The sequence below is a fragment of the Erithacus rubecula genome, assembly GCF_903797595.1.
Source record: "Erithacus rubecula genome assembly, chromosome: 3".
Taxonomy (NCBI): Eukaryota; Metazoa; Chordata; class Aves; order Passeriformes; family Muscicapidae; genus Erithacus; species Erithacus rubecula.
The window spans coordinates 118,177,254-118,190,763 of NC_136689.1; the positions used below are offsets into that span (position 1 = coordinate 118,177,254).

General features: G+C 35.8%; 1 protein-coding gene across 5 annotated transcripts in view; it reads left to right on the forward strand.

The window, feature by feature from the left end:
• HNF4G (hepatocyte nuclear factor 4 gamma) overlaps positions 1–8,935 on the forward strand; it is a 60,696-nt gene extending 51,761 nt beyond the window's left edge. For all 5 annotated transcript variants that reach the window (XM_079300917.1, XM_079300919.1, XM_079300918.1 and 2 more), the window contains 6 exons: positions 567–722; positions 2,823–2,910; positions 4,300–4,452; positions 4,632–4,868; positions 5,347–5,469; positions 5,872–8,935. In XM_079300917.1, the coding sequence (XP_079157043.1) occupies positions 567–722; positions 2,823–2,910; positions 4,300–4,452; positions 4,632–4,868; positions 5,347–5,469; positions 5,872–5,990 (876 nt within the window). In that variant the 3' untranslated portion in view covers positions 5,991–8,935. The remainder of the gene's footprint in view (positions 1–566; positions 723–2,822; positions 2,911–4,299; positions 4,453–4,631; positions 4,869–5,346; positions 5,470–5,871) is intronic.
• The last annotated feature ends 4,575 nt before the right edge of the window (positions 8,936–13,510 follow it).

A 13,510-nucleotide genomic window follows, 5' to 3' on the forward strand; every position in this document is an offset into this window, starting at 1 on the left:
CACTCATATCCTTTACATTTCCTCTGAAACGTCTCAGGCCTCTGCCTATACTGCTGCTTCATCATTACAAACCATTCTCCTCCAGGCACTAAAACCCCCCTGTTTTACCTTCTCAAGTTAATGATACTTATCTTTACACTAGAAGAACATGCTACCCCTTTATCATTTGCTTTCTCTTAATATCTCTATTCCTTAACATTACTGCATGCCACTATGAACTCTTCTTTTTTTCTGAAATGAGGTAAATGTCAGCCATTTTAAGGAAAAAAAAACCAACCACCTCCCTTCTACAAATGAAAAGAGCTCTAGTATGTTTAAAAATAGTATTTTGGAATGAGAAGATCATGATATGATTAATTGAAGTTTTATAATATTACAATGCATACTGGTAGTAATGAGAAAGAAAAAAATTTTAATTTATGTGCAGGGTAATGGTCCATATGGTCAAGGAATTCCTCAAGAGTATCTACAATTACTGCTGTCATTTTTCTTAAATATGTTGTTAACCAGTGAAAATAAAATTATATGAAATTTAACATCATTCATTTTTCTCTCCTTATGGCCAGATCTCAATTTCCAGTCCTGGTTCTAGCACTGATATAAATGTTAAGAAAATTGCTGGTGTTAGTGATGTCTGTGAATCTATGAAGCAGCAACTTTTAGTGCTGGTGGAATGGGCTAAATATATTCCAGGCTTCTGTGAACTACCACTGGATGACCAGGTATAAGAGGAGACCATAGAGAAAACTCTAATCACTCCTGTGTTATTCTTGTGATTATTAAATGTCATTCTTTTCTGTCTGAACAAATAGAGCTGAGTACAAGACCCACCCTCTTAATTTATTTTTTTTAAGTTTTGAAATAACACCACCACAACAGAAAAGACATGAACAAAAAGAAGAAGCAAAGCAGCATGTCTTTTAAGTGTTTTGTTCTTTCTGTAGTGTTTTGGAAGCATAACTTTTTTCAGACCTTATAAAGTATTTATTTCATGTTCACCTTTCATTATAATATGGTTTAAGACAGCATATTATTTAATTTGATGCAAGTCTTCTCTACTTGCAAAAACCAAAAGCAATTAGAATCTCAAACCAATTCCAAATATAATGATATCAATCCATAGCACATAATCTTTCATACAATACAATGTACTAAAATTATATTGTATATAATAAATGTAAGGGAAAAAAGCACTAAATCTTGAAAATTCATAAGGGTTTTTACAACAGAGGTCTGATCTATCATCACATATGTAGTACATACTAATATATCACTGACTTTCAAAGTAGGTTGTGCTGGCAAACCCAGAACCAGTATCTCCGCATTGTGGTGATCAATTCTCTGACAAGAGAATTCCCAGGAGATTAATTCAATGCTTGGGATCTCTTGATTCCACACTAAAATCTGATTTATCTTGAAAATCACTGTGTGAGCTGGAAGTGTGTAAATCCTTCTTTTTGCTTCTCCAGTCTCTCAGTTTTTTAACAAAATCTTGCAAGTGTTAGGTCATCCTTGATTTTGAACTGCATCATTCTTTTTTATATCATTCCTCAGAAATATGCATGTGCTTCAGGCCACAGGAGACTCCCCAAAAAAGGAGTTAAATTAAATTATGTTTTTGCAGACCCACAGAGCACATATATGCGCAATCTTTACATACTCAAATAAGTTAAAACTGTTCATGTGAAAGAGAATTTCAAATGCTGTTGCTCCACAAGGGCAACAAAAGCAAGCAAAAAGAATATTGCTGCTTTTATTGTTAAGATAATGTGGAGGAAAAAGAGAAGGTATCAAATATCCTTAAAATGTTCCTATCTGCATTTAAAAAAATAAATTATCAGCTTAGAATGATAGACTGAAAACACCTCTGCTGTGCTTGAAGAGTAATGTTGGGAAATACTCTGAAACCTAAAGTACCATAGAAAATTAGGGACAAAGATATTGAGAGATAAAACAAATGCTACTTTTTCATTTGTGATACCAGTTTCTAAGAAGCATTGTACATTCAGTTATAAAAATAAGCCATCTGGTTTTGAAAAAACGATTCCTGATCTGGAAGTCAGCCTGATTTACAAACCACAGAGGAGGCCAGAGCATCTAAGGTAACTCTACTGAGAACCTGAAAAATCTCAACATATAAGTATTACCCAGGTGCTATGTACCTTTATATCTCTCCTAAAGTGATTGGCTTGGATAAGAATTACTTGTTGAGAAATTAGTTCTTTGAGGAAATAAAGGCCATTGCTGAAATTTCAAGCAGACATTAAAACCAGAAGAAAGTAAATAGGTGATAAAGAATAAACTAATAAACACAAGCTCCTTCCCAGTGCAAATTGGGATTCCTCTTTGTGGACAATAGTGGCTCTATTAGCATATCTGGCTTTGTTGGGAAAAAGCTGTTTTAAATGCCACATAAATTTTTGCTTCAAGAGAACAATAAGGCACTGATAGAACCAAATTTACTGTAACAGTTCATTCCAGCCCACTGGAGTCTTTAGTGTCAACTTAAAATGCCAGAGAAAGCTTTGTCAAGGGAACTCGCAGTAGGAAGTAAATGCAGGTAGTGTATTTATTGAAAAGTATTTTGTAGATTCTGACGTTTAAAACCTAGACAGAATGCTAGAAGTGACAGAGGATGACAGTTTAATTAGAAAGTGCTGTTTTTATGACATTAAGATTTTTGCATTCACTTTGCATTTTACATTAGAATCTTAACAGTCTTAAGCATGTACCTAATACACAGTAATATGTATCCTCTTCTCTTTTGCTCTTATTGAAACTTACTGCTTTATCATCTAATGAGTCTGCTGTTTTTTTGTGAGGTTGCCCTGCTAAGAGCACATGCTGGAGAGCACCTGTTGCTTGGAGCAGCAAAACGGTCCATGGCATATAAGGACATTTTACTTTTAGGTAAATATTGGTTTTGTTTTACTTACTGATGATGATGTTATAGTACATTAGCAACCATACAGTCAGTTAAGTGGGACAACTGTTCTGGCACAATCAAAGCAATGCATTCTGTAAATGCTAAATAGCTATTAATGACATAATGTCATGTGCCTGTTCTAGCAAAAGCAGGTGGATGGATTCATGTGGGTTAATACAGCTAAAGTCTATTGGGTAGCAGAAACCACAATTTAAAGGACTTCCTGGCAATTGCCTCCTTACATTTTCATTCCATATGGAATATGGACTCAGACTTGTCTCTTCACTGGTTATGTGTACAAGAACATTTTCTACTACTTGTTCCTCTTCCTCTTTGAGCCTGCCTTTTCATAGGTCTAAATTAGCTTGAATTTATTTTTGCACATATTAAAACATTAAAAGGACAAGAAGGGCTTGGTCTGAGGTATTTCTTTTGCCAGCAATCCTTTCAAGATAAAAGCTGTACAAATGACTTTCTTAAGGTAGTTATTTCCCTACATACAGTTTCACTACCAAAATTAACAGAAAAAAAAAAAAAGGAATTTTATTTGGATTAGTAATAAGGTAATAAGGAAAACAATTATAAAATAATAGTAAGAAAATTATATATCACAAGCATCAGCAGATATACCAAAAGATGGAAATGCTTGAGGCTTCAAGGCTTATTTTTGACACTTGGAGGGAGGTGTCTCTTTTGTGAGTCATTTTGACATAGATCTCTTGTGATATAATTATCAGCTTTTCTTTCCAAAACTGCATGGTGGTTTCTGAAAGCTCCATTATATTCCTAGTGTTCTCCAGAAGGTGAATTTAGATGCAATAGTGGAGACCTCCAAAATGGATATTTAAAAAAACTCCCCAAACTCAAAAAACTCTTGGTAAAAATAATTCTTAACTGAAAGTTTTATGATGCTAATAAATTTTATTAAGAACAGCAATAATATCCATTAGAAAAAGAAGCATTTCTATTGTCTCCTCTACTCTATTCTATACTCAAATCCTTTTCATTCAGCTTGGGATACATTATTTTAATCAGGGATGAAGACATTTTAAGATCAATTTGTTAGTATATTTATCTGTTATTTAAACATAAATATCTACTTGCTTCATATTTGTACATTCAAATACCAACCTTGCTCCTGTGTACATGTTGGTATACTTATATGTACATATTATTTACTGGGTTGGCTATAATTTGCACATATACACTGTTTGCAAAGAAAAGTTGTGTGTAATGCAAGGGAGAGTTATTACTTAAAAAAATTATTAACTTGATCAAGCAATATGAAATGTACTTTTGAAAACTGGTTTCATCTAGCAAGTTACATCAAAATGTTTCTGTTCATTCATATGCTGGTATTCTTTCTCTCTAAGGCAACAATTACATCATTCATCGCAACAGCACTGAAATAGAGATCTGCCGAGTGGCAAATCGGATTCTGGATGAATTAGTTCGTCCCTTCCAGGAAATTCAGATAGATGACAATGAATACGCTTGCTTGAAAGCAATTGTGTTTTTTGATCCAGGTATTTTTGCAAAAATATCTCTCAATTGTTTTACGTGTGATTGTATCGAAAGTAATTTTTGTTAATGTAGCATCTGTTCGTGTTATCTAGCTGCATGGAAAAGAATAAAATGAAAATCAGTGAGATGCTCCTCCCAAATTGTAAAATGCCTTGACGTTAAGTTTTTGTCATTTTTTAAGATGCAAAGGGCTTGAGTAATCCAATGAAGATTAAGAATATGCGATTCCAAGTCCAAATCAGTTTAGAGGATTATATTAATGACCGTCAGTATGACTCCAGAGGAAGATTTGGAGAACTACTTCTTCTACTGCCTACACTCCAAAGCATCACTTGGCAAATGATTGAACAGATACAACTGGTTAAATTATTTGGAATTGTTAAAATTGACAGTTTGCTTCAGGAAATGTTACTGGGAGGTAAGCTAACAATTTGTTAAATTTACCATTTTGTGTCATGTTGAATTTACCATGTTGGGATGTGTAGGGAATCCTGATCTAAGCTACCACTCTGATTCACTGTCTGAGTTTTCTGTTGTGTAATTGTTAGCTAAAGCCTTCTTGTCTTGGCAGTTCATCTTGTTAACTTAGTCCTACAAGGACAGATTTTGCTGTGTACTTCTCAGTAACTACTGGGTTGTCCTACAATTCCCTAGGCAGATGAAAGAATCCCTAGAAATATTTCATGAAACACACTGTTATTGCAGTCAAAACAGTGAAAATAAACACAGTGCTTAATATGCTTGAAGTCTGCTTAAATTGTTTAATGAATACCCAGAGGCAATTATTCAAATTGCCAATCAAAATATTTACTCTGTGGAAATGTAATTACTGAAGAATAAGTCACTGGCAACAACATGCTCTTTTGCATTGATATATACTCATGTTATTTTTGCAGGTACTTCTAATGATGCTGCTCATCTGCATCACCCAATGCATCCTCACTTAGCCCAAGATCCATTAACTGGCCAAACTGTCCTCATAAGTTCAATGTCTGCTCCTGTACATACAGAACAGATACGTAAGTAATTGCAAGTTAGCCTTCTGTCATAGCACTTCACTGTTTCATTTTAAAATATTAATTAGAATGGTGGCCTGTCAGTGTTCATAGAGCTATTTCATCATCATTCTTAAATTAAAATAATTGTGCATTAAAAATGTATGTATATAAATGGTGTTAAGACTTTGACCTGAATTTAATTTAATTTTAAAAATTCAGCACCATTCTGATATATCATTGTTTTTACATGCAGAATCTTTAATAAACTTAAAATGCTGATCATTAAAATATCCTGTTTGCCTAGCATGTCAAGGCACTCCCTTTCCCAGGCATGAAACAAGGCTCCCTTTCAGTACAGTAGTATGTATATGTGGAGTAGACCAGGCTGTAAGAATATGTAATTATTTTTATGGTTTTTTTCAGCAACTCCAGAAACTCCATTACCTTCACCTCCACAAGGCTCTGGACAAGAATACAAAATGTCTGCAAATCAGGCTTCAGTCATTGCACAGCAATCTATTTTGAAACAAAAACCATTGTGATAACATTTTTATCTGTCTTTTTCTTCCTTCCCTTCCTTTTCATGCACTAGATAGATTGGTATAACACTTGCACATTTAAAATCTCAGGTTGATAAAGGAAATTGTTTCCTCAGCAGCCACTACTAAGTGGTGTTCCTTAAAACACCTCATGATTTGGAAAGTAGTGCTGTTCTGACTACTGCATACTGCTGTAACTGTGGATGCTGCAGTTTGACAAATATGTATAGAGATAGATTTTGTTTTTACATCTTATAAATGCACAGATTCATGTTTTTATTTCCTGTTTAGTTGTTGTCTTAATATTATTGTTTTAGATGTATATATTTTTTTCATCATAATGGAACTGATTAGTGCTTGTTTAGCTGTGAATTGTATACATGAAAAAGTGGGTTATTCAGGCAAAAGCCAAGATTCTGCTATTAGTAGAACATTAGGCTACCAAAAAAGTACATGAATCAAAAAAAAAAAAAAAAAAAAAAAAGGAAAATATACTTAATGGACAGAAAAACTCAGCTATTTATATAAAAAAAAAAAATACTGATTTGAAAGGACCATCTCTTTCAAGTAAATTTTCAACAAAAGCATTGAATCCTCCCTGCTTAACAGTTTGTGACAAGCAGAAGGCCTGCCTGGGTGAATATGCTTGAGGACTTCTTAAAATCTATATATGAAACATATATGGATATTATGTCTATATGTAGTCAGTTGGCCATGCTGAAGCATTGATATTGATAAATACTTAGAACAAGGACTGGTAGGCTTTTTGGTCTGGATTAACTAGTAATTTCCCAAAAAGTTATGGGCACACTTTGGGAATTAAGCCAGTCTAGGGACTCTTTTTAACAGCCCTTTGGACACAGCCCTTCTCTTTAAGGATACAGAGAGCATCACAGAACCCCAGAATAAGCTGAGTTGGAAGGGATCCACAAAGGTCATCGAGTCCAGCTCCTGGCTTTGCACAGCACCATCCCCAGGAGTCACACCATGTGCCTGAAAGGGTTGTCCAAATGCTTCTTGAACTCTGTCAGACTTTCTGTGACCACTTCCCTGGGGAGCCTGTTCCAGCCACCCTCATTTGACCTCAGGGCTGGAGTATACTTTGTGGTGTTTGGTTTACTAGTGTGAGAGTAGCCATTGTGTTTATTTGTCTAACTGTGTGGTAAATACATGTTTCAGCAATCACTAAAATTCACCCACGGAAAAGTTGTAATTAATGTAGTAGCTCTGTGTTGGAGGGGTATGACTTACTGAGTGCAGCGGCAAATGTGCCTGAGTTCAGCTCCAGGTGTTCCTGGTTTGAGCCATGATCTTTCAAGCCAGAAGACAGCACATCTTCTCAATTCACACACTCATCCTCTCAACTATTAAGAGTTTTCAGAAGCATGGGATGACTTGGTTTCCTGTGATGAGCCGCTTTCTCCACCTCTTCCTTCCCTTCTAGTCTGGGGATCCAACATTGACTAGGCTTTGTGTCCATACAACAGACCATAACAACTCATCTGGATTTGGACCCTCTGTGAATTTGCACAAAGTGGATCTTGTGACACATGTTCACTTGGGGCATTTATACTACTGAGGTACAATTTGTGAAAGTAATCTTTATGGTATATGAAGTGATGCGTTGCTCACACAATACTAATATCATAAGAAAATCGTCACTTCGCACATTTTATTTTCCAGGCAGCAATGATTTAGTACTTTGAAGCAAACTTTCTACCAGAAGATGTGTAAGAGAGAAATAGACAAAAAAAGAGATAATAATATATTGCAGTTTGCTGAACTATTGCAAAGAGAAAACATAGTGGAGTCAGAAATTATTCAAGGTGAGATGTTGCCCATCCTGAACAAGATGCCTTCCTTAATCACAGCTTCCAGAGATGGTGCAGTTACTCCCTTGGCTTGTAAAAGTTTCTCAAAAAATCTGGAATTATTCTTCAAATACATTTTTGTAGGCAGGAAATGCAACACAGTAAATGCTGAGCTGACCTGAGCATTCAAAAGGCTTTAATGAGAATGCACCTACCACCAAGTAGACGCGGTGTTTCTTTGTTATTTTAAAGTAGTTGCTTTTGTAAAGTCTGTATACAGTAGCTATTAATGTTTGCCTTTTGCTTTTTAGATTATTTTTCTTTTTGCTGTTTACTATTTGTTTTTTATTAATGCATTGCTCTTTTTACAAGCTCCTTTTAGTATGACTTTTTATGGCAGAATAAGGTACTGAAGTTCTGCCATTAACTTCAAGGGTATCCAGACTGTGCTGTTTTTATAAGCTGGCCACAAATGATTCACAGTGATACACAAAGGTAAAACAAGTGTGAGAGATACTGAGCAGCCCAAAAGTTTATAGATTTGGCTCACTTTTTTGTACTTGTCATAGAAAGAGTTTTGGACTCTAGGTGAATCTGCATGAATTTACTGGGTCAGAAAATTAAGTCAGTTGCATGAACATGGCAGTATTGGTCTGACTAAAAACATATAATTGGGAATAAAGTTCAGTCTTCAGGCTGGCCACCCTTGCCTTATATGAGAGATGTGCATAATAGTTTAGCTTATTTTTCAAAGTGAACTTTAGATATCAAGTGTACAATAAAATGTTTTCACACACTGCCAAAAAAAAGTACTGGAGGAAAAAGATACTTTAGTATTTTATCTGATAAAAAGCTGTTGTCTATTTTGTACGATATATTACATTTTTGAATAAGAACACCACTGTAATTTATTGGGAAAAGCTGATCTATTTTATAAATGTAACATTATTTTTGTAAACTTAATTATGAAAAATCAGAAATGATTAGTGCTGTTAAATATTAAATTATAATGAGATGTAACTTTATATGTTTGAACTCTGACACCACGTTTTTGTATTGAGCATTTGGAATTGAAATGGTTGCTGGAAATATTTCAAATGGACTGTTTTTCATCAAAGCTCAATAAAGAAAAATGAATGATCCAAATGACACATTTGCCTTTTACTATTTTTTTTTTTTTTTTTTTTTTTTTTTTTTTTTTTTAGTATTTACATAAACAAGGAAATGGTTTATATTCCTTACACAATGAATAAATATATAACTAATATGCTTTCATCTCTACTGTGTTCACAGCATCACAGAATTGCTGAGGTTGGAAGGGAGCTCTGGAGGTCATCTAATCCAACCCCCTCTGCTCAAGCAGGATATTGAAATCATATGAGATGGCAGCATTTTAGCTGATTTTGCTGTAACATGGCAAAGTATTACATAGCTATGATCTTCAATTTTTACTTCTGACTCAGAAAAGAACTGAAGTATGTGCTTAATTCCATCTGTGTTTAAAATTAACCATATGTTCAGCAGCATATTTTTTTCTGGACAGGGATAACTTAAGAAATCACTGCCTTTGCTCCAGTGCATTGTGACTTAGAAAAATTTAGAAAGAAAGGCCTGATGTGACAGCTTCTCCAAGTCACATTATGTTGGGACACCCTTGCATCAGCACAGAGCTCTTAATTCCCCAATGATTTTGGGTCTGACATCACTTCTTCCTTTTGCAACAGTGAATGCCACCAATGTCTGACATGATGTGGTGAACTGCAGCGAGTGTTGAAGATTTTCCTTTAGCCAATCTGATCAAGGGGTAGTTTTATCCTAAGCTTAGCACTCTCCTCTGAGAATAGAGCAGAAAGCCTAGAAATCCACAGTTTTAAAATTGCTTTGGTTTTGATTTGAATAGCACTGGCTGGTCTCTTTGTGTCTTACTGTAGCAAGAGTTGAACAGTTGAGTCTCGTGTCTGATTAGGCTCAGTGACATTTTGGGCCTCCCACCTAACTTCCTTTGCCAATTTGTTGTGGGTTTACCAAACAGACAACAGCTGGTGTTTCAATTTTAGAATACTGAAGGTCTTCAAGGAAGCATAATCATAGATTGCACATGGAGATGTGACCCTGGGACTGAAATTACCTGAACAAGTTAAAGGAGTTAGTGATTGGTTAGGAAAAAATAGAGTACATAATAAGGTGTTTTTTGGTCTTTCAAGAGAATTCAGTGAAAGGAGGCAGGAAGGAAGACATGCAAAAATTGGCTAACATTGTTGATTCCATGAAGAGTATAAGAAAACTTCTTTGCTGGAGATACAAGATTAGACAGCCTTGCTCAATATATTCAATGTAGCTTGGTTTGTGGTTCAGTGTATCACCTGTAGATTGCAAACTTCATATTTGGAGCAGCTGATTTATTTACAATTTTTATTAAGCAGCTCATGAAACATATCCCAGCAGCTTAACATGCCCTCAGATGCCCACTGGCAGTTTGTTGGCCCTTCACAGGGCTGCCCTACAGGGAGACATGACCACATTCCCCATCACAGCTCTGGGACCCTTCCTCTAAGTGTTACCTAACCACACTCCTTATCAATGGGCAGTAATGCCATGGGAGTGAAACAATGTCCTTCCTGTAGCCCACGGCAGCTCTTACTGTCACCAATCCCCTTTTATCATCACACCTTGTTTCATGTGACACAGCTGAACTTGCCAGTTGTATCACCTGCTATGTCATGCTCTGTTTCATTATTCTCACAACCCCAACTGAGATAAAGCTGTCATTGGGTTTTTGGTTGCATTCATAGTCAACATTTCACTTTGATATAACATTGGAGCAAAAACCAAAGTGCTGGATGTGGTGATGTTCTAATCTGTAACTTTCATATCAGCCACCCAATATCTAGAGTGCTTGTGTCTCCTATTAGAATGGCCTCTGTTTCCTGTCTTGTTCAAATAAAGCAAGTCAATAGGTTGGGTTACAATTGCTCTCTAGCTACAAGTATGATGAATTCATAGAACACAGTTCTGAGACCACATTGAACTGTCTTTTTCTTAGTCTATGCATTTTGCAGCTTAAATGAAATGGTACAGCTTAGGTTACATTTTGATCAGCAGGCAGTTTTTTTCTCCCCTGTTTTTTTGACCTCCTCACAACTGAATGAATTTTCATGAATATGACGGCCCAACAAAGCATCCAGTTTTTCAGATGCCTGCCTTTTGTAATTTAAATAATGTAAGCATATGAACATAGAGTTTGAATTAAGAGGCAAAAGCAATCTCACCAAAAGAGTTTATTCAATGTATTTCCAACATCATCTATTTCAAGATATAATTAAGATTACCATGGCCCAAGTCTAATTTACTGTGGTTTCCAAAAAGTGGAGCAGATAGCAATTGTAATAGAGGACAAGAATTTTCCATATAAAATTTTTCATTGTCATATTAGATTTTTAATGAGCATTGGTCTTGATCAGAAATGTAATAAAATGGAACAATACTCTAAAATATGCAGACAGATGTACTATAAAATAACAAACTTTATATATTTAATTTATGTACTGTGAAGTACACTTTTCTTTTGCAACATGAGCGTTAATATCCATTTTTTATCTCAACACCAAAATCACAATTTAACTGTAGCACAATCTGTCCTCTATTTTAATGTGGGCTTTTTTTGCAGGTTGATTAAATTGCATTATGTGATTAAATACGTAGAGACAGATATTCTGTCCTTGTGATACTGTGCCTTTTCAGAGATTGACAGCCTGAGGTGCTGCTCATTAACCAACAAATAATTTGAAAATGAAAAGAGGGATGGGGTCCTTCTGCAGGGCAGGAGAGGAGTCCCCATCTCCCTGTTCATGAGGAAAGCACCATTGGAGCTTTCAGCTTTTGACTTATAGAAGGAGACACCTACTTAAGGAGAAATTTGCACTTTGAAGATAGGGGTAATAAAGATCCCTTTAAAAATATAGTGCTGTAAGTCTCAAGGGTATCCAGTTAGAGAGGATAGATTCAAGAAGGTTTGATGAACACAGAAGGGCAGTTAGTCCAGGAACTAACACAGTGCTATTGCCTGTTGCAATGCCTCAGCTTCTGCAGATATATCAATATGTGCCAAAGAATCTTTTTTTTGTCATGGTCAGAGTAAGCTTGAAGGCACCATAGTTAACAGAAAGCCTTCTCAAACAATGAAACTTATATGCAGAAAAATAATAATCATTATTATTTTTATTTGAAAATAATTCAGCTTAATGATTTTTTATACGGGTCAATCTTTCTGGTATTCTGAGTGTGCTTTGCAGATTTTAAATGCTTGGAATTGACTGTGATATGTCAGATGTCATCTTTGTGTTCTGCTTGCTAAGGGGGGGGGGGGGGGGGGGGGCAGTGAATGCGGACATAAAAAGGTCAATAAAAAGCCAAAGCCATGGAAACTCTTAGATCCAAAGAACATACCTTCTCCAGCACAATGAATAGACTCATGGAACCTACTTCAACTAAAGCATGTGAATAGAATAATTTCCTCAAATTACTGTCTTCAACCTTAATATAATTTGCTGGTGATAAAAGGTTCTTTAGTGTAATAACTATTAATTGCATTGCCCTGTCCTCTCTCTCACCTGAATCTTATCTTTCCCTGAGTAAGAGTCCTTATTTATTTACAGCTTAATTTATATTGAATCCTGCACCCGAGAATCCTTGAACCCATCAAGCTTACAGCACTTGTGTTGTCACACTGCCAGCCCCATTTCATGCCAATTCAGACTGAGTTTCTTGGAGCAACGCTCTCTGCCTACTAGAATATCCAGAAAAGGCAAGAGAAAACAGCAGCAAGTTTAGAAGGATGCAGAGCATCCTGTCATTCCTGTTACTCACTGCTGCTGAATTCACAACCTGCTGTATGTGACCTCTGAACGTGTTAGCAACTGCATGGTAGTTCCTCATGTCACAGGGAGACATATGGTGACACAAAGGTCTGTGTGCTGCCACTCATTTTCTCTGCAAAACCCACATCTGGATTGTCATGGGGAATGTTCTGAAGGATACAAATACCACAGTTAGTTTCATCACATTCTTTTGTTTAAAAAGCACAAATGTATGAGTTATGCTTTGGCTCTTTGTGCTTAATTTCATTCATAAATATTGATGTTGGCATATTAGTAAAAATATAACACTTAAGCTTCACCTTAGCTGATGCATCTTACTTTCTCTATCATGCACTCTATTGAAATAGTTTTTGGGTGTGTTTATCTTCTAATACCATTTAATTTTATTGTGAGGTAGTTAAAGATTTTAGTTTATTATGTGACTATGGGAGAATAAAGAAGTATACCTGTAAATGAGCATCATGTCAGTCAGAGTGTGTGCTACAATGCTTTAAATTGGCTCATCTCTGAAGTTCTGTAATTTGGGTGCACTGTGTATCACAAACTAAACCCCAGTACACACAAACCAATTCACCAATTTAAACCTCATTATTTCCTGTCACTTTGTTTTAAATTGCAACCACTGCAAGGCCAAAGCTGTTCCTGTTGTCTTCTGTCATTTGCTTTATATATGGAGACACTGAGAGGTTTTTGTTGACCTTTGAAGTAAAATGTCGAGCTCCTTTAATATTCTTTCATTTCAGATGATGAGGAATGCCACTGAGGGTGCTTGGTCAGTCCCACGTGACACATGTCCTCCCTGGTAATGAGGCTAAGTGGCACAGGTGACCCCTAA